This window comes from Lipophrys pholis (assembly GCF_963383615.2).
Source record: "Lipophrys pholis genome assembly, chromosome: 22".
NCBI lineage: Eukaryota > Metazoa > Chordata > Actinopteri > Blenniiformes > Blenniidae > Lipophrys > Lipophrys pholis.
This window is the reverse complement of record NC_137644.1, coordinates 10,854,747-10,877,251: the sequence shown is the minus strand read 5'-3', so window position 1 is coordinate 10,877,251 and position 22,505 is coordinate 10,854,747. Positions and strand designations below refer to the sequence as shown.

The window sequence follows — 22,505 nt, the reverse complement described above, 5'->3', positions numbered from 1 at the left end:
AAACAATCCAAGGAGTAATAAAGACGGTTACCATTGAAATATTTGTTCCTGTGAAACCTCAATCATTATACAAAATACATACATGATAAAAAGCAGATATACCATATGTGTGCAGATGTTTTCCAGAATTTCTATTGCGTCATAAGGCTCCTTTCTCAGGGCAGAGGGGAGTCATTTTATCTTGTTATTGCGGTGGGCAGGAATGGTTTCCTGTAGTGGTGCTTATTGCAGGGGCCTCAGACTGAAAACATTCTGCGGTCTAACCAGCTGGTCATGAAAGAGATGTTGAGGTGTTGTTCAATATGTTGAGGTGCTCCTTCTCAACAACCAGCTGTGAGGAGAACTGACTGCCTTCTTTACTGGCTTATTCTGTTTCCAGAACCCTATGTTATGCCCCTGGTCACGCTCTATGTTCACACTCTCTGTTGCATGGTTCAGAGACAACGGGAAGCTGCCAACATCCAACAACACGTGCTCGAGAAGAGTCTTGAAAATATCCTGGACAGACAGAGTAACAAATGAAGATTTTTGGAAACAAGCAGCCCAGGAACCCATTCAAATACAAATCAGATGATGCAAATGGGGATGGCTTGGCCACACCTTAAGGAAACATCAAGACAAGCTCTAAAATGGAATCCTCAGGGCAAATGGAAAAGAGGACGCCACAAGAACACCTGGAGGTGTGATATTGAGGCGTAGAAATAGTTGATGGCCTACGCTCTAGGACAGGGGTGTCCAGGGGGTGTCCAGTCCTGATCCTCAAGGGCCCCTGTCCTGCTTGTTTTAGCTCTCTCCCATTTGCAACACACCTGATTTCAATGAAGAGCTCATTACTGGGCTTTTTCACAACCTTGGCAATGACATCATTAGATTCAGGTACGCTGAAGCAGGGAGAGAACTAAAACATGCTGGACAGGGGCTCTCGAGGACTGGGATTGGACACCCCTGCTCTAGGAGGAGCGAAAGGCTTAAATAAGTAAGTAATTAAGTCACGTTCTATCTGGTTACGGTTCACCTCCAGATTTTCACCTGATATTGACATACTCCATTTGTGTTTCTTCGTGAGATGTGGGTAAGAACTTTGTTCACCTCAAAATTGCCATCCGTAAAACAGCAATACTGTATTATACTCTTTGTTGAGAAACCAAAAAGAAACACAAACAAGAATGCAGACGTATAAAGCTATGATCTGAGTCTTTTGTCTGGAATACTATATAGACATGGGAACACTGCTGAGACCCACGGGAGACGACTGTAATGTGAATACATATACAAAGGAAGTTGGGTACAAAAGCAGAAAACCTTTGGTTTTTTGGGGCGAGGCGATGGGGGGAGTTGTTCCTTTAACAAATGTCTTGAGAACTTTCTGGTCTAAGAATACTTGGTGTGCTGCGTTCCTTCTTACAGACATCCTCTGTGAAATAGGTTTTGCTTATATAGTGCTCTCCTTTAGAAGCCCCGAAGAACATTACATTGTTAGTCAAATTCACCCATTGATACACACCAATGGTGGCGGGTTCCTTGCAAGGTGCTCAATCCATCCATTGGACATTGGGAGATGATTTATCGAATATCTTGCTCTACCAACTGAACCACAGCCTATAATGATGTCTGGACTGGGTGGAAGTTATTCCTGAAGCCCCGTTGACACGACGGTATTTCAAGTTCAAATGCATCACTGTTGCATTTTTTCATTGTTGCATTGCAATGTTTTGAAAACGATGTTTGTTTACATGGAAAAAGCTGAAATGCTGAAAACAATGTCATTTTCATGTTGGGCCACCTCTGGGCGCAGTTGCTTGTTTTTTGGTTGTTTTTTTTTAAAGCGCATTCGCTTCAGAAAAGTAGCGTTTCCCTCCATTTCCATGGAGACAGTCGGAGCATTTTTGAAAAGTTCCACCTCGGGAGTCACTTTCAAAAAGCTGCATTTTCAGTGGCTCTGAGTACTGTTGTTATGTGAACCGACCAATAACACAGACACAGAGAGCAAGGCGGCTGAAAACGTGCGCCGGTGTGGAGTGCAGTGTGCTTTATAAGTGTTATTGCACGCTCTTTCCACTCAGGTGTTGCCACCTTCCCATTCCTCCCTGTGTTTTTGCTGCCTTTTTTTTTTTTTTTTCTCGGAGGAGCATTGCTGGTTGAAGGAGTACAATCCGAGTCATTGTCATACTCGAGTGTGAGTATGTGGTCAGCTCATTGCCTGATACGTGCTAATGGCTATCATGCTAGGGATGCAAACTCGATTCCGCTAACAATTGTGGCGTTGGCGAAGGGTATGCGCTCTACCGAGTGCTCATTCTAGTTTTATTTTGAAATCAGGTAACTAAAGTTGACGGGATAAACTTGTTACAAGTTATTCCAGCTGCTCATCTTACTAAAGTTTAAATCAATGTATCGTTGAGGGAAACACAGTGGTTGGTTGGATAAAGTTATGATTGTGAATTGACACTAATAAAGTTTGATTAGAAGCCACTTGACAATTGCGTACTACTGATTAGAGCTGTGGAATGTAATCTATATAAACTGGTGGAAAACAAAAAGGTTTTCTTGCTGGCCATACAGGAGTGTTTCTGACTTTCCGCGGACGGTACTGGACTGTGTAGCAGCTCTAAATGTCGCCTGCCAGTCACGCCCCTTTGTCAGCTGCTCCGCTCGTCATCGGTGTGACGTGAAGGGCACGAACAGAGGCGGCACACGATGAGGATATGAGTTTAGAAAGCAAGGAGGAAGTGTTGACATTGCAGTGACTGAACAGTGACTTTGCCTTTGTGTGACTTCTTGTGCACTTCTGCGGTTGATCATAAACCAGATCCGTCAGGCTTGTCATCGAGTCGTTTTCTCTTTCTGTTTTTTCGTTTTTCCACCCAAAGGCTGCTTCTTTTTTTTTTTTTATGGTCAGTCCATTTGACGCTTCATACTGGAACCCATCAGTTTAAGCTGCTTAAGGGTTGTGAGGAGGCTCGGTGCATTGTTGCCGCGTTCGATCAATCAAAACCAGTATCTCTAGGGAGAGCTGCAGCGGACAGCCTGTAATCTGATTAGCATGGATTAGACCCACTCTATGGAACTATGGGAAAAAAAAAAAAGCCATAATCTCTTACTTTGATTAAAGAGGCAACACACAGGATATATAGTCAGAGGATTATATTTCCATTCAGGCAGGCTGGGTTTAGTACAAGGTGGTTTGTTCACATGAAGTACAATCAGGTGTAATTTCCTAGCTAATGCAGTTAATTTCCGAGTGATGACCAGAATGAAATAAACAAAACAAAATAGTTGTTCTAGTCACGCTATTTTTTCCATGTTTTGGCTCATTTGCAAGCTATTTTTTATGCATAATCTCTTCAAATATTCTCCTTAGATTTTTGCTAATTAGGAGTTTAAAAGATTAGTAGAATATTTAACACGACTCAGCATGTGGAACATGCGATGCCTGTTTGAAAATGACTTGAGACAGTACGTCTGTTTTGGATCACATCATAATCCCAGATGTTTGTTTGTTTGTTTTTAGCAACCAGCTCATGAAAAGTCTTGTGTTTTTAATGAAATACTTTGCACAGATGGTTGGTGCGGTCGAAGAAGTGCCATGTGTTGTTTTTTTTTTTGATTGAATCAAACTTTAAAGTGAAGTTGAGGTCCGGTTTACATGGCAATGTTTGAGGTGTGGATAGGTAAGACTCACATTTGCGGGAAGAACTTCTTGTGAGGTTTTGCATGCACTTTGTCTTCCTCACCATTTTGGATGCATTTCTGTGGCAGTTACAGCACCATCTAAAGGCCTGGCATATGTACTACATCGTTTTGAGCCATGCTCATAGTGACTTGTGAACGGACATTTTGTTAAGAACAACAGTGAGAAGAAAGATTATTTTGGCTCGTGTGGACAGCGCTTTAGTGATTTAACTCTTAGCAGTGCATTAAAAAGAATGAATGTGAGTCTATGGCACAAAAACTGCAGAACACAGACTACTCTATTTACTTTATAATGAAGGTTAATATGTAATGTAAGAATGGATTTAAAAAAATTACTCTGAAATACAGAACTTGGGCAAATTTGATGTTATTTGCATAGAAATACCCAAGGTTATGCTGAAATCTCATATAAATAGTTGAAAACTGTTATATAAAGAAGTGAGCAATGTTCATTCAAACATGCATATCAGTATAGTATGAGAAGATATTGTATATGCTGTTACCCATATCAGCCGCAGCTTTTGTCAATTCAGTTATTATTTGTGGTGGAATTATTATTTACACAATATGATGATCGATACCATTATGTGGGTTTCTTTGATATCTCTCTGGAGCCTTCAGACAGCCCAGTGGATTTTCATTTTGAACACCTTCGTCACTGTTTCCTAAAATGTTCCAAAGGACAGTACAGAAATCAAATCATCCAGCTAATGGCTTCCTGTTGACAAGCGCAGTCGGGGACGTTCTCAGTAGGCATCCGAGTCTCCACAACACTGCAACCTGATCCTGTGAGAGCGACATCATTAATTGATGGTGATTTTTTTTTTTTTTAATGAGTTATTTACGCACTGGGAAGGATGAGGCATCCACTTCCTCGGTGCCACTTTTAGATAACGCTCGTTTTAAAAGCAGGGTTCGTATCGGCTGGTGCTGTAACGTTGCGGCTCTGCGAGAGGAACAGATGAGGTTTGCATGCTGCAGATAATGGCGCACAGAAGATAAGTCTGGAGAGGCCGGTTAACTGCCATGTGGGGGATTTTATCTGTAGGATTACTCAGTGCTCATTCTACACTCAGTGAAAACTTTTCTATGTGCCAAAAAATCAAACATTACACGGTAACGGCAAAATATGTGAAATTAATCAATGCATCAAAACATCTATGTTTAGAATGGATTTATTTTCAATGAATTATTTAAATGTATTTAGTACAAAGTCCACAGTTGCAAAGGTTTTGTGTACCAACCAAATATTTAAACGTTCCCGTATAGAGAAGGAAATAGTTGTAAGATAGTCAATGTGGGAGGACAGCAGTTGGCTTTAGAAACTTCAACATTGGAGCTTCACTCCCACGCGATAAACAGTTTTACGAAAGTGACTCTGCAAATCTGAATCTTTCTTGACCATATGCATATTTCGGGCTAGTGGCCATAGTATGGCTGCCCTGCATCCTAGAAATAGGATGTGTTGATGCAGAAAAAGGAATTTCCCCAAGTGGATTACTAAAGAATGATTAGTTTTAGTTTTTAGCTTAATCATTGATAACTGATATTTTTTTCATTCAAAAGAGCCAAACTTGAGAACTATTTACGATAAGGCATTTGACATTTGAACTAATTATTCATGAAAGCTTCAGCATTCAGGCATAATTAGAACTTAATTTTTCAGTCATCGCAACAGAAAACTTGTATTTCATGGTAAACTCAGTCTTGATCAGTGTGCATGTGTAGTCATAAGAGTTTTAGTGAAGAACATGAGGACAGAAACAGTTTTCCTAAACAAAAAGACAACCTCAGATGACCTTTGAACTCGCGCCGTGTATCAATGACAGGTGCTTCTTAGGTGTCAGGCTGTAACCGTGTCGCGTTAACTTGCCTCCGTTCGCCTCGCTGTCGCAACCCCTCGTCGCAATTACTTCACAGCCCGACCCCGTAAACCCCGTCTGGTTATGTTAATCTCCGGTAATTGCTCACCTGTCATCCCACTAAACAAACACGTGCAAACATGTCAAATCTTCCGCTGGCTGCTCATTAATGCGAAGCCAAACTGGCTGCCGTCACCTCGCCGCGCGCTGCGAGCTCATTATTCGGCTGTAAATAACTCCTGGCTGATTAGAAAAGGTGAAGCTGATGAGACTGGGCAGCTGGAAACAAAACTTGCGATGGTAGCCGCTGCAAACAGCTGTTTCTTTTCTTTTCTCTTCTTCTTTTTTTTTTTTACATGTAATCAGGGCGTGTTTGCTTTGCACACATCACCTGGTTTCAAACCGGCCCCGCGGCTCCCGCCGCCCTGTTTCCACCGAGCCCGAAGGCTCAAGGTGGACGCAGGGCGGGGAAGGTCTGAGCTCTCCGACGGGGTCAGTCTCTGGAATGGACAGTATCATGTGTGTGAGCGCATGTTTGCACACGTCCTCTCCAGGATATGGTCCTGTGGTATGTCCTTCTCTCTCATGTTTCCCATTACTGCCGGTGATTGTTCGTCTGGATGGGAATAAAGGACAATGCTTTTCTCCTCCTTTATAACCCCACAGCTGTGTGTTTATTGTCAATATAAGGCTTCGGGTTGATTTGCCTATCAGTGTCTTGTTACATTTTCCTATAAACAGCTTGTCTTTGTCGTTAATTTCTGTCCTTAAAGGCTTAAAGGACTTTAAAAAAGAAAAAAAAAAGCGCTGGAACTGATCAATAGTCAATGAAAGAACAAAATGGAGTCATATATTATGTAAGTTTTCTTCTCTGCAAGTTTTAATTTTCGATCCCATCTTCTCTCTCTCCCTTCTTCTGTCATGACAGCGAGTAGCCAGCAGTGAAGCGGGCCCGCGATGCCGCCCCCAGCCGCGAGTTCCCCCGCCGTGCCCCCACCAGATGGCGGGTGGGGGTGGGCTGTGGTGCTCGCATCTTTCATCTCCATCGGCTTCTCCTACGCCTTCCCCAAGGCCATCACGGTCTTCTTCAAAGACATCCAGATCATCTTCAACGCCTCCTACAGCCAGATCGCGTGGATCTCCTCCATCATGCTGGCCGTCATGTACGCTGCAGGTGAGTCATGGCGGTTCATCTCGTTTTAAAAGTCAAAAGTTAAATCTCATGACTAATGTAAAGTCACAGATGGGACTAAACATTTGCTTGGTAACAAACCCTGAGTTTTCTGTGGGTGCACTTGTGTGATACTCGACTACATTAAGATGCGTTTGATACATAGAATTTAGTAACTGATCAGCCAGTATGAAACAAACTCTAACTCATCTTTCTCACTCAACTTAAAAAGAACATTATGACATATACTGTTTTAGACCTTGAGTTGCATAGTGATTAGTATTCTCGCATCTCAGCAACTTCAGATCAGGTTTGTGGAGTTTTCTCTGGGTATTCAGGTTGATTAGCGACTTTAAATTGCGACATTTGTCTTTCTGGGTTGACCATGTGAGGGATGAGCAACGCTTCCAGGCTATTTTCGCTCACTGAATTGGCTCCAGTCCCCGAAAACCTGTGTATCACCTTGACTGGTCTTGACTGGTCTTCTCAATTACAATTGCAAAAATGTATGAGTTTAACCGAGTGGAACTTTGAGGTAAACCGAGGCTCTTCATCCAAGAGTTCAGTAGCTGTGGTTACATGGACCATAAATAATTACATTAACTACGAATCCAATTAAAATCCCATAATGTAAACATTTCTGTCTATCTGATTAGTTTCCAATTCAAATTACAAACTTGAGACTTTAAGACTTGAGAAATGATAATGTAAGAAACAAGGGGAAATGATTCTATCAGTCCCTAAAGAAAAGCAAAACACCGTATTAGTTGAGTTGACAATTCAGTATTGGCTGGTTTCCAGGTAAAGCTGGATGTGGGATCATGCGCACGCAGTGAAAAGCATTATGGGATTGATCCACTTATTTAATCGGTGCATTTAAATCTGCACATCAATCTAATCTCTTTCTTTAAAAATAGGACATTATTTTAATTGTAAAGAATCCCATTAGATTGACAAAAAAACTGAGCATGTAAATGCGGCTGTTAATGTAAACGAATCGAAGTAATGCATAAACAATGTAAAATCCGTTGTGTTACATCATTGAGGTTCACATTTCAGCCCAAACCTTATCTACCCTTTCCTGAATCTAAGCAGGTATAGTATACCAAATATGAACATAGAAGGGTTTTCTTTTTCCCAATTGTTTTTTGTGCAAAAAATTTATTTGAGTTCTTTTCAAGTTCTTGTGCAGTTCTTTTTTTTTTTCAACAGGCATGTCTTTCACCCTAGTAACTGTAATCCCGATCACCTAATCAGTGTTGACCTGCTTTCCTGGAAATGTCAGTTCAATTCTGTGTGTCATACATGCTGCTCTCACAGATTTCAGTCTGTAGCTGGTAGTTTAGTTCCCTCCATTTGAAAGGCTTTCAGAATATTTTTCAAAAGCCAACACGTTGAATTCCCCCTGTGCTAATTTTTTTCGAACAATTCCCCGACATGTCAGAGCTCCCACTGTGTCTCACACGTCTCGCATTGTGTAGTTTCGGGTTTTGCCCCTGAAGATAAAGACGGATGAGCAGAGATAGAAGTAGACTGTGACATCAGATCATGACCCAGATTTAAAGACAGCACAGCATCGCGGTACGCTGGCAGAGCGTCACGTGACGAGCCTCAAGGCAACCACAACAACACAAGATGAATCGTCTGTTAAAGTGAGCTCGTCTGTTGATTTGGAGGAATATCTCCGTCTCTAAATTAAGATGAATCGAGGGATTATGTGACCATTACTACAGCTAGTCTTTTTTTTTTTTCTCCAAACGGGAAAGCATAGAATGGTCACAATGTGTTTTCATCAGGTTGTCCTCAATCGCCACCATATTTCTCCCATCACCTGCCGCAGGCCGTCTGCTCTGGCAGCGCCACGAGCCGCCATCTGTCCACGCTGTAATCCTCCTGTCACTCTATCTTGTGCTGTTGTCACCATCTGTAACCGGACATCAGCGGGGGCCGTGAAAGCTCATTTCCGATGCCACGTAGTGCAGCTTGTAAGGACAGAGTCCGAAGCACTTCTTCATTCTGTACTGAAGGAGTAACAAGAAATATGGAAAAAGGTCCAAAATATGTACAACGGGTCCCAGGAAGGAGGACGCACCATCACACCGGTCTGTCAGCGGTTGTAATTCTAAGGTAGAAGGTCGAGTTTCCAACAGATTTCTGGAAGAAGAGTTTTTTCTCCAGCGCTGTGTATAACTGGCTTAGCTGTGTGCTAAAGGAAGTAGCCTCGGAGCTAGCTTTAGCTCCAGACACGGAGAGAAAGATGGAGTATTTCCTAAAAGTGTCATATATATCAGAGCTGTGGCAAGGACACAGCTGGAGGATTTTTAGGAGGTTGTATTTTTCTACTTGTCAGCTTTTCCTCAGCGATAGCCACTAGATTGTGGCCACGAGATATGGAGGAGAGTCTATTTTCCTCTTCTGAAGCCAATGCGGGCGACAGGGCTAACTGACTTCACCTTACTCAGCAATGTTCGTGGAGAAGTTTGAAATGATTCAGGGTTAATTTGTTGCAGCTATAATAGCATAATTGCTGTCTCGTCATGTCTCTTGCAGTAACCTTTAAGCCCCGGTTACACAACAAGGGAAAACTTTGCGTTTACGTTTCAGAAAGGTTTTGCGTTTACATGGCAACGTTTTGAAAACGATGTCAGTTTACACAAACGGCAGAGACCCTGAAGACAAAGTTGTTGGCATGCCAGGCCACAAGAGGGTGTTGTTGGTTCTTTTTTGTAATAATGAAGCCACACAGAGAAGAATATGCTATAAACATTAATAATGGCGAGTACAAGGACATTCGCATGGACAGACGACGAAGTGGGATTATTATTCCAGGTGACCCAACTATAAAACTACCAAGTCACAGGAGAACATGGACTGGGAGTCATGCCACTCTGGAGGTCGCCATTTGTTCTTCTTGACCATATACAAACTTTGTAAATGCATCCCTCTTATCAACAGGTGATCAGCAGAACATAGTAGTTTAACAACTTGTTTGTGCTGATCACAGCTGAACTCTCGCCTCATTGTCAAAGTCCGCTCTCTGACCAATCGCTGAGGGCTCCCACGCCGAGCCTATATGCCGCGGCGGCATCAATATGTGCAGTTACTAAGTGAGCAGCTCTTGTTCCTCATCCATTCACATTGATCGCACTCATCTGCTATTCATTAAACACCTGCTCTCGTGTTCTGCCTCTTACGCTGATGGTTCAATCACTGTTTGAATGTTTAACGCCGCTCTAATTCCCCACTGCTGCCCATCCCTGTGTGTGTGTGTTGGTGTTTACTCAGCCCTGTCATTACTAGGAAGCGGGCTGATAATGAGTTGACACCCAGAAATGATAATCCAATCCAATCCAATCCAAATGGCTGAAAAAAAACAACCTTATACCTGTTTACCACTGCCGTGTGTCTTCAACCTGCTCACCTTTTTATGAACACAGTGCCGATGAAAGAAGCTTGTTTTTCACTTTCATAAGCTGCAGAGGTCAGGTCTGTGAGCGTTCGCACAGCGTGAGGTCACAGAGCAGTTTATTATCATGCCGTCTGTCCTCCTCATTCAAGCCTTTTAATACAGTACAGTGTTTCCCTGCAGAAGAAGGGAGAGCCAACTCCTTTTATTAGTTTTAAAATGCAATATTATACTTGCAACATCATTCTGCAAAAAGTCAATTCTCAGAGATCTACTTGTCTTCAGCTTTCCTAGCTTGCGCAATAATTTTCTTCTCTTTATTACTGTGTTTTTTCCCCCCTCCCAAAACACAATCTACTGAATGCAGCAAGGTAAAATGTCACATCGAAGGGAAAAATATCCCCAACGTGATGGAACAAGCTAAATAAAAAGAGCTTATTTAAAGTGTTGCCAGAGGAGAAGTACGGTTGAAAAGTGAATCAGGTGACTCTGGCAGAGGAACTGAATCAGAACATGTACACACACTATTTAAATGAAATGTAAAGTCATTGGTTTAAAAGTATAATAACAATCAGAAGACATGTCTCTTTGGGGACTCGTATTTACTTTCCTACACTTCATGTTATATGTGTTATTTTTGTATTTGGGAAATCAAAAACAACAACTTCAAGAAGTTACTTTACTGTTTTCTGCAAAAAGAAGTCTGCTCCATTGTGGTTGTGTTTTTCTCAAGTGAAAACACATATAATCTAATCTCAGCCTTGTAGTCCCGACGGTTCATTCAAACAGAATTTCAACCTTCAGATGGTAGTCTTTTCCCATTTTTGCTCCTCGGTTTCAAAAAAAGGACTTGGATTATGAAAGTTGTGCAAAATAACTGGAACATTCTATAGAGATTTTAATGCCTCATCACATAGGATTCGTGCTAAATGTGTGGAATGGTGTGAGACAAACACAGGGGTTCAAATATCCAAAATTCAAGGTGTTTCATTTGCAGAATGAACAAACCATTCAGCAGTGACCTGGAGGTGAGCAGATCCTGAAAGCCTCAGGGGAAAACTGTAATCTGCAAAATAGACACAAGGATGTGTAAAGACTGCACATCATCACCTGGTTATCTGATTGGAAATCGGTGAGTCGTGACCGTCTGGGAGAAAAGTCAATCATGTGACCATAACGAGAACACAGGATCCACAGACACACAAATATTTCCACCTGTGCTTGTTAGAGTCTTACAATTTTGCAGAAAATAGTTGTGATACCTAAACAGCATCCCGCCTGTGACAGTGTTGGTGGGTCTGTATTCCATTCAGACGTTCATAAGGAGTCTTCCCATTTGCGGCAGTGAAAGAATAGTTTCTCTATAAAATGTAGTTTTTGCCTTCAAGCTTTCGCCTATTTAAATCACTTTCTGAAACCAGACATATCACATGCCAACAGAACGACATAATTATAATGTCGTTTTCTCTTTTATAGGACACACCAGCAGTTAAGCTTAAAGTATCAGGACACACCTCAGTGTCAAAGATACACTGCCGTTTTTACAAGTGACCCACATTTCCAAAGGAATATATAAATACCCATCCATTCATTTTCATTAATCACTTGAGTCTTATGCAGTAATATTTTTAATATACAGTATATAAGCCCTCGCCGCCGGATCCCTAAGAACTTCCAGCACTGCAGGACCGCGAGCCTTTCCCTGGTGGTCTGAGAAAAAATAATCCCTCCGCAGAGTCCTGGGTGACCCGGGGGCCTCATTCTAGTTACCGTGTCTGATCACCTTCAGCTGAAGCCAAGGGGTGGGGGTGGGGGTGGGGGTGGGGGTGGGGGTGGGGGTGGGGGTGGTGGTGGTGGTGGTGGTGGTGGTGTGGTAGCCTTGTCAGATGTCCAAAACACTTGAACTGGCTCATGTGGCTTAGCACCTCAAGGAGCAGCGTGATGGGCAGTCAGAGAGGGTGAAGAGCCCCCTCGCCTTCGTCAAGCCATGCGACAGAAACCTGCTGTTGGTAGAAAAACTGAACAGTGTAGACGGACTGTAGGGAGTGAATGCCGCTGTCAGACATGAGAAGAGACAAGAATGAAAAAATACAATGGAACTGTGCACACTTGGACTTAGTTTAACGTTCTTACGTTTTTGTTTCTGAAAAGTTTTGTGTTTGAGAACAACGTAACACGGAAACGGCAGAAACGCTGAAAACGATGTAGTTTTCCTGTAGGGCCACTAGTGGGTGCTGTTGTTTGTTTTTGTAATGAAACCACACACGTGCAGAGACAACAATACTCTATAGATATCAACAATGGCGAGTACAAGAACATTCGTATGGACAGACGATGACGTTGGATTGCTATCACGAGCTGTTTTCAAAAAGTTGCATTTTCAGTGGGTCCAAGCACCATTGTCACGCAAACGGGACGTAAGCTGTCCACGGTTATAAGGATAATGCATAAGGATTTGCAGTCAGTTGCACAACCAGGCATGTGAATGGCCTGTCAAACAACACGTTCTCCTTGAAACAGTGCCCATTATTAAAAGGCAGAACAGGTTCCCCTTTTTAGCAGCAGCGCCGAGCTTATCAGTAACTTCTTAGAAAAACGTACGGCATCAGTGCAGCCTCATCTATTCCGTCCTCGTACGAGTCTCAGCTCTGTACTCCTCCCGAACATCACAGTGGACAGCTGTGACGCAGCCGCTCCTCACACGTCTCGGCACCACAAGATGATGTTTTTAAGCTGCATGCTGAGTGTCTGCAGAGGATCAGTGTCACTAATCCAAAGGAGAAGAGTTGACCTTGGGCGTGGAAACACTACGCACACTTATATTCACTGTCAATCATATGGACAGGTGAAGGACCGGATGGAAAGTAAAGGGTGCCTCATTTGACAAAAAAATTTAAATAAATAGTAGGAACAACCCTTTTTTGTGCAACATTTTTTAACATACGTTCATAGATCTTTCTGAGGAAGGAACACTGTTTGTTTTTTTTCTTGTATTAATTGTTCCCATCATAATAACACCGTGGTTTTAAGCTACTTTTCTTGACTAAATACAGGCTTTCATGAGAATTGTATTCTTTGCTCGTCCTTGGAGTCACTAGAAAACTTTTTTTCTGATCTTGGAAAGTCCTTTCCACTTGGTTTGTCCATGTGAGAGGTGTTTTCATGCATCTGTCCCACTGTATAATCCAAGAAAGCTCATCAATAGACTTTCTCTCAAGAGAATAAAAGCTGTTGTTGGTGAGGTTTGTGCCTAATCTGTAGAAGTGGGGACCTTGTAAAGCGCATGTAAGGGTTGTCATATCTCTGCGGCGATGCACCAAGCAGCTCCACCCCATTCACATTGATTCTCGCAGGTGAAAGAAACCTCTGCTGTCACAAGCCTTAAAACCATGATAGTAACATCATCCAGTGTTTGCTGTTCCTTATTATCCCGCTCTAAACTTTATCTCAAAGCCTCATGTCAACCTGAAAATGTGGATAAACCTTTATCTCATAAATAAACTGGGCTTAGGTTGGGTTATTCTCCATTATTTCCATAAAAATGTCTGCATCCAGACACGCAGTCGTCCCAGAAAAGCCTGTTTTCTCGGATCCGAGCAGCATTTAAAAGTAGCCTGCTTCCATTTCTGTTGACTTTATCCTATATTGAAGTGTGATGGATAGGCGCCGTCTCCTTGCTGCGTGTATTAAAGGCTCGTGGAGAATGGAGGAGAAATTTTTTATTTAATTTTTTTTAAAAACAGCCGCGTGTGTCATTGCCTTTTGGGACCGAGGTAGTTATATTTAGTTTGGGGTTTTGTCCACTGTGTAATGAAGTCCACGCCGCGTCTGGCCAGGAGATGATAAGCCTTTTTCAAGGGAGTAATGTGCCGGCTCTGGGCCTCCCTCATCTCGGCCCCCGATTCGTTCCCGCCGAGCCCCCGAGAATACCGATCACTGCTGCGGATGCAAATGAGGGGAACTCTCCTCAAGGTCGCAAAAAGATTCATGCAGAGCAAATTAAGTGGGATGACTCCTTGCCCGTTGTGGCTTTTTAAATTGCACTGGGCCCGGAAGAAATATGATCCAGCTTCTTGCTGGTAATGAGAGCGTTATTTAAAAAAAAAAAAAAAAAACTTTTTCTCTCCCACTGTTCGATTCACACATCCTGTAGTTTAAATTCAACAAAATCTTTAGAGACGGTGTCAATTATAAGATGCAAAGATTCCCCCCCAAAAAGCACTTTGAGCAATGTAATTATGCATGGGATGTTATTGAGAGAGAAACCAATCAAGATGTTGTCTCATAACTCCAATGCAAAAAAAAAAAAAGAGACAAGAAATTAAGTGACACCAGTTCAATGTTGAGTTGATGTTAATGAAAATTGAAGGAACATACATTGAAAGAATAGAAACAAAACTTTAGTTTAGGAATGAAACTAACCTTACAGAAGCAAGTAACATAGTATACTTGTTTAAGATATGTATGGTGAGGAAATACCGATCATCCATATTATTATAACCACTTGTAAGTAAAGCAAATAACAGTGATTATCTGTTTGTCGTGGCCACTGTTAGTAGACGGGGTCTGTCACACACTAAGTGAACATTTTGTCCATGAAGTTGATGAGTTGGAAGCAGGAAAAATTGGCAAGCCCATGTTTAAGTTTAAAAAGACATATTATATAAGAGCAAAACTGATCAGAATCCATCAACACTGGTTCAACAAAGTTAAAGCATTAAGGCTCAAACTGGTGCAAAACGTATTACTGCTTCTGATAACTGCAGCATGTTTAGACATCTAGATTAGTCCATATTGTGACGCGTCTGTGCTGTTATAGCAGCAAAATAGAGGCGATAATGTAATTTCTGATGGGTGGTGACTGGTTAATGCCTTCCTATTGGAGTTTTCATTCTGTCTGGTTTTAATGCTGGCAATATTGAGTTTGTTACCCAATGATGGTTCTTGTCACTGTCAAAATAACTTAAAGTTTCCTAAGAGTTTGTGGAAAACCTACAGCTGCCAATTGCATTGATCTCACTAAAAAGAATGCAATAGAAAGGAGGTAAAATGGCAAATATATACTTGGTTGTATTAAAATCACAGAAAAGACCCGAGTATTATTGTTTACTTACCACAGCATTATGAGATATGATAGTTGGCCTACTTGATGCCATAAATCATAAAGATTCCAGTGGAGGTCATTCATGACCAAACAAAATCAATACCAGAGCTACAGTAAACCGTATAAAACAATCCACATTAATATTTAGTGTTTACACAGAGTGCCGGATCTGTGCTTTCAAAGCTTCCTGGATGGGTTTTTTTTTCTCTCCAGTGTTTTCGATTTCTGTGCCACTTTCAAAGCTCCCATAAGCTTTAGTTTTCAGTGTGATGAGCCCGCTGCACACTACAAAATAAAATCCTTATGAAGTCAGCAACTGACTTTGTCTCTAAACACTTGCTGGAGGCCATAAACGAGCTCAAGGGAAGGTGAATTTAGTTACACAGTCATCCCTCTATTTGCTACATCAATATTCGTAGATGATTATATTACGGTCGAGTTTAATGTGAGCTGCATCGCTCCCAAGTGGACACGAAAGTAATTATTACAGCGCGGCTCTTAACATTTTTATAAAGTGTGCTTTTTGAAAATGGAAGGGATATAATTTCACGCCTAATGCCTGTTGACATACAGATGAATAAAGTTTATTGCATAACAAAAGTGTGGGCGCACTTAATTGCATTTTGGTTCGGAAAGTACTTCAGCAAGATTTAATGACGGTTTACAATGAGAATGAGCTTAATGGTATTCACAGTGACCTCTGATTCTTTCTTCCTCTTTTTTAAATCGGGCAAATTTTAGATAAGATGGTTGAAGTGGGAATTCAGTTGCAACCTAATTAACCTGGTTCCAGTGTTTCACGTGCAGAAATAGCACAGCAGGTGTCCGCGCACCTTATATAATCGCACAGCATTGCAAATGCCAGAAGCCGCTTTGTGAAATATGTTTGTAGGCCCCGGCTGAGTGCAAAAACAAAAATGACATGCTGCGCTGTCCTGCCTTCCGTGCATACATCTTCAGCCGCGTTGTATAGAATAGAGAACGACAGTCCTGTATGCAAGTCCTCTCTAATTCATCACTCTGTCACTCCATTCAAATTGATCTGACACGAGATTCTGGGAGCGCCACGTCGAAAAAATTGAAGCGGCTCAGCCGCTGCTATTAATAGCAGCTGGGCCCTCGCAGGCGTGCAACGCTAACCAGATTAAATCGTTACGCGCTCACTTTCAGCAGTGCTGACGGTAAACATGCAACATGTGTGGTTCCATATCCCCGTTTCTCGCAGGTCCCATCAGCAGCATCCTCGTCAACACGTATGGCTGCAGGCCCATCGTCATGATGGGGGGGTGCCTCTGCGCCACTGGCATGATCGCCGCTTCCTTTTGCAACAATGTGATGCAGCTCTACTTCTGCATCGGGGTTATCGGCGGTAAGTCCAGCCAAATCCACTTAGGTCCATTTTCAGTTAACTGGATTAGCCCCTAACTGAAAGAGCTTGGTTAAAAATAGACCCGAGTGGAGCATCAAGCTTGAGGCTTTTGTGTGAGTAAACTAGTGTGGGTTTAATGACCCCCGTATCAACGCCTCTGAATTTATGGATTTATAATGCATTGATCACATAAGAGAAGAGCAAACTGCAGTACTGTCCTCATCTACACCAAATCTGTCTACGCATGGTCTGTGGGCCAAACCTGGCCTATTCCAGCCTGTGGGAAGATCTTGTTAAAAACTACAAAGAAATATTCACTATAAATCTTTAAAATAGGAAAGTGTAGTCATTTGATGCTTTTCACACAGTATTTTTTACTTTTCAATGTATTTTGCATCAGATGATATTGAATTTTTCCTGCTCAAACTTCGACTCATTAATTATTTTTAAATGAAACTAAAGGAAAACATTCAAAGCTGTGGTTATTAACAGATTTTTTTATAGACTGTTATAATTTTACTGGCTGCCTCCAGATAAAATTGGGCTTTATTGAAATTACTTAGTACCCCTGATTTAACAGCTTGTTTTTATGAGCTTCTCTCATATTTTTTTTTTAGCTCCTTCTGACAGGCACAGGCCTTTCTTTGGAAATAGGATGCATTTATCAATGAATATGTATACGTGCGATAACACAATCTTATCAGTGTGAAATAGGGCTGCAATATCAGAAGTCTTTAAATCTTTTGGTTGTTGGACCTGTTGGGGCTCGTGCAGCATTGTTGTCATGACTCTCATATACTTTTGTCATTACAGGACTTGGACTGGCTTTCAACCTGCAGCCGGCGTTGACCATGATAGGCAAATACTTCTACGTGAAGCGTCCCATTGCTAATGGGCTGGCGATGGCAGGCAGTCCGGTCTTCCTCAGCACCCTGGCTCCTCTCAACCAGTACCTCTTCAATAACTTTGGCTGGAGGGGCAGCTTCCTCATCCTGGGTGGGCTGCTGCTGAATTGCTGTGTGGCCGGTTCTCTCATGAGGCCTCTCGGACCGCCGCCTGGCAAAGCCATAAAGGAAGAGGCCGTCGTTGCCACCACGACGAAAGAAAAGCGCACTTTCTGCCAAATAATCAACAAGTATCTGGACTTGTCGCTCTTCAAGCACCGTGGTTTTCTCATCTACCTGTCGGGCAATGTCATCATGTTTGTGGGTTTCTTTGCGCCGATTGTCTTCCTCGCCGCCTACGCCAAGGACATGGGCGTGGACGAGTACTCCGCCGCCTTCCTTCTCTCCATCCTCGCTTTCGTCGACATGTTCGCCCGGCCTACCATGGGGCTGCTGGCCAACTCGCGCTGGGTCCGGCCCCACATCCAATACTTCTTCAGTTTTGCGGTGCTGTACAACGGGGTGTGCCACATCCTGTGTCCGCTGGCTGAAGACTACAAGGGCTTAGTGGTGTACGCCGTGTTCTTTGGCTTTGCCTTTGGCATGGTCAGCTCGGTACTCTTTGAGACACTGATGGACCTGGTTGGAGCTCAGAGGTTCTCCAGCGCGGTTGGACTTACGACCATTGTGGAGTGCTGCCCAGTTCTCATTGGTCCACCGTTAGCAGGTACAGTTTCTTTACATTTCATTTGTGTACATTTTTCAACTAAACTTCAAATCGGCCTGTCGAACAATGAACGTCGTCAAGGTCAAATCACAAATGTTTACCGTCACTTTGAAGGATTAATTCCACAACAAAGTACTTTCTTATAGGTGTGGTCGGGATCTGAGGCACCATTTAAACGTTTTCAAGTGAAAATGGAAAAGTGCAGTTTTCACTCATTGTTTTCAAAACGTTGTCACGTTAATGTGAAGCTTTTCTGACACGAAAACGCAAAAGCAATACGTTTTCTCTTGAAGCGTTGTAAACGGCTCCTTGGTCACATAAAAATAAAGGCCATCCCTTTAAGAAATGTTGATGATGCAGGTACCTAAAGATTTCGAAATGGTTGATACCTGAACATTGTTTTTATTCTGTCTTACAGGAAAACTGGTGGACGTCACAAAAAATTACAAGTACATGTATTTTTGCTGTGGAGCTGTAGTGATCCTGGCTAGTATTTGGCTCTTCATCGGGAACTTCATCAACTACAGACTCTTGGCGCGCGAGCGCAAGCAGGCCGAGATGTATAAACCGGCTGAGACCGAAGATCCAGACCAGAAGGAGGCTGATGGCAAAGCCCAGGCCTCCGACGAACTGGCTAACAAATGTGAGAAAGGTGAGCAACCTATGCAGAGGGAAACCAACTTCTAAATCGTTATGCTTTATCAGCCGTTCACCTGCTGCCACTTCGCGTCAGCGTCACCTACGATCAATCTGAGCTCCAAGCCGATAGGGAGCTTCACGGAGTTCCACCAGGCTCTAATCGCGGTCCTTTGTACTTCTCTAAAACTAACTGCCAAAGTAACAACTGTGTTGCACGAGACTGTGAGGCATATTATCTGTTTGTCTAAGAAGATTAGCTGTGACTGTAAAAGACATATTAACCAGAGAGTATAGTGTAAGATACTGTATGCATGTCGAGAGGCTACAAGTCAGAAATTGTTTGTGGAAAACACTGTCCTACAAACTGTATTTTTTTTCTTCCTTTGGTCACGTTCACCTCACGTCAGATAACCTGCAAACACTGCAATTGTTTCTGTCTTGCTGAATTAACTGCCAGCAAACCGAACGGCGACAAATATTGGCTGAAAATTTGGGAAAATAGTCCGACAATCAGTCTCAGAGAAAAATATTATACCTGCCCTAGTTTCTTTAGGGTTGATTTTATTCATTTTCCAAATTGTCATATGAACAACCGTGGTTTCAACATTACTGCTGTATCTTCCGATATGAGGTGGATGCAAATTCAGTGTTGCCACTGTTCAACAGCACCAGCAAAAACTTTACGTCCGCCTTCAGAATGAGAGAAGTCCACGGCATGTCATACTGTGTTGATGGGGATAGGATATATTTCGAAGTGGAAGCATTAAAGGAGCTTATTAATGGTTAGAATAACTTTTCAGTCACTGGCTTACAGATAGCCAGTGAAACACTGATCTTAAAGCCCGCGTTTCCACAAAAAGGCGATTGTTTTTTTGTTTTGTTTTTTAATATATATTGTACAACCATATCAGACCTGCTACATATCGGGGTGCTATGGTGGTCTTGGCACTGACAACTAACCTTTGAAAGTAATTTCAAAACATTTTGATTGTTTTATTAATGAATTCATCCATTCTCCAGGTGTCAACTTTTAAAATATAAGTATTTGGAATCTCATGTCAATTGTGATCACACTGGTGCCCGTGTATTATGCTGCCCACCTGAGCACGGGGTCGTCGTGTGGTTAAGTCACAATACGTTGCGTTAAATGTCTTGGGTTTTCCGATACGTACAGTATGCTGCACTCCAAAAGGGTCTCGTCACCCCCCCCCCCCAGCATCTTCATTAAACTTCTGCAATTCAGTGGATTTAATTATAGTTGAATGTAATTTCCTCTGCGGGCCTTAATAAGGTATTAATGACCAAAAACCATCTGCATAATAGTGGTTTTCTACACTTAGAGCCCATGAGCAATATACGTTACCACATTTTAATGCAGATATACAGGGAAATGTGTTTCCAGTGGCCAGTGTCAGTCCATTCTGTAATGCATTGCCTTAAATATCATGTAGTAGAACGATTGCAGGGGAGTTGTACATCAAATACTTGATAGTATATGTGAAGCTGATAAACCTTTGTAATAAATGTGACCCTTTTAATTTTTTGCTGTGACTAACTTTCAAACTGCATTATTTTTTTGTTTTTTTTCCCTCTCTGTATTGGAATGTCAAAGCTTTAAGTGATTGTGTTCTGCCTACTGTAAAGTCGACTAATTCACTAACAACACGCACATCAGTGTGTAGAAGCATCAGAAGGGACACGTTACTAACTATTGAATGCTAATCAAGTGTACCTGTGTAATCGTGCACTGGAAAAAAAAAACTAAAACTGAATAGCCATAACTTGTAACTGTCTGTTTGTATAAATGTCAGTGCTGTTCGATATTCTAACCATTCCATGTGTTAATTTTTGTGAATGTCACCCCTCCGTGCTATTGATCAGTTTTTGTCTGAGCGATAAAAAACCGACCAAACGGTGTCCTATCTGCGATGTCCATACAAAGCCTTTTCATTCGCATTTTTATTATATTCTTTCAAGAACAAAACAACGTTCCATCCTCAATTTAGTACCAGCGCCATAAACGGGATAATAGTATTTAAACACAGGCAACTGCAAATTGTAAGAAGTGTGATTACATTGAAAAGAAGTTGATCTTTAAGAAAAAAGCTTCTCACAATGCCTCAGAGTGTAAAATACAGTGAAATATCCACAACAATTAAGCATCGCAACTTCATGCTTTTGCAAATGTGATAAATGTGAAACGTTGTCGTCTCTCAGGCTGCACGATTCCTGCAGCCTTCAGCAAACATGGTAAGGCTCTGATGTTAATGCTACTGAGGGTGTCACACTGATCTCTCACCCTCTGGAAATACTGCCCCTTCTTGGCCAGATTGGACTCTCTGACCAGCCCGTCGTCCCAAAGGAAAAGTGTTCAGAGTAGCTGTGTAGCAGAGGGAAAGATTCAATCATCGGTAATGATGGGTACACAGATGCATCTCAAGCTTCACGTTTTACATTTTAATTGTCAAGTCTTCACCTTGGGTGTGGGGGGACCTGGGTTCGAATCCCAGTTGCAGCGGTAATCGGAAGCTGTCAGCTATGATAATCATGGCCTCTGGTTAAAAATTGCTGGAGCCAATCCCAGCTAACTATGGGCGAGGGCAGCACGCACCCTGGACAAGTCGCCAGCCACAAACATGTTTTAATAAAATATTTGACTTTTTCATGGTTTCACTTAAGACATGTGGAAAAATGTATTTCCCACAATAGTATTCTGGGATGCACCTGTAAATAAATCAGAAAAAAACCCTGTAAATATGATCATATGAGATGATTTGCACACAGGAGTTTATTTTTGGACTTGGTGTCACTCTATCTTGATTCAAGTGTCATCTTGCAGACTTTGACTCCCTCTCCCAGAATGCACTTCTTTCACCAGCATTCCACGCCGTCATCCGTTTGTCATAACATCGCTTGCATACACACACTTTTGTCCTGCCTGCACTTTGACACTGGGAGAAAAAAGAAGGAAGCCATGCCCTTGACGTTCCTCATTCCACATGCTTCTGAATTAAGGAAATAAGACTGCTGTACAATCACTTCCGACCAAGTAACACTGCCCCCTGCTGGTTTCAAACCACTTAGACCAATAGGTTAAAAAAAAAAGAAAAAAAAAAGCCAGGTTTCCCATTTCACAGATTTCATACATTACGTTTTGTAATATCCAAAAGACATTAATTTCATTGAGTAAATATATCTACACTTTTTCTTTTCTTTTGGTAGATCTTATATAATTTCCAAGTCATTAGGTATAGAAAGAGGGGAAAAAACACACTAGTGTTGCATAAAACAAAAGGAGAATACTAAAAATATAATTTCCCCCCATGCTTTGGATGAATCGTACAATTGTTTCTGGACCATGACGTTTTTGTTTCATCAGCGTTCGCAAAGAGGTCAAAGAAAGGCTGCATTTTCTTTACATTTGTTGTAATATGTTTGAAATTTGATGGTATTCTCCTTGTATAACATTGCGCTGCCTGAAGAGAAAATACTTAGAATTTTCACTCTACACAGAAAATAGATATTACATATAATGTAAAAAAACTGATTAAACGATATGCACCAGTAGCCTTATTATTACACTGCTTAGCATCGCATAAATGAAATTTTCTTAGGCGTGTGTTTGTAGAAAGGAGATTTATTTTAAGGTT

General features: G+C 41.9%; 1 protein-coding gene across 1 annotated transcript in view; it reads left to right on the top strand.

The window, feature by feature from the left end:
- The window catches only part of LOC308127237 (monocarboxylate transporter 2), a 28,917-nt gene extending 6,967 nt beyond the window's left edge, over positions 1-21,950 (top strand). Inside the window, exons 2-5 of the mRNA XM_080492136.1 lie at positions 6,484-6,729; positions 16,462-16,605; positions 17,419-18,216; positions 18,635-21,950. Of these exons, the coding sequence (XP_080348262.1) occupies positions 6,513-6,729; positions 16,462-16,605; positions 17,419-18,216; positions 18,635-18,903 (1,428 nt within the window). The 5' untranslated portion in view covers positions 6,484-6,512 and the 3' untranslated portion in view covers positions 18,904-21,950. The remainder of the gene's footprint in view (positions 1-6,483; positions 6,730-16,461; positions 16,606-17,418; positions 18,217-18,634) is intronic.
- Positions 21,951-22,505: the final 555 nt, after the last annotated feature.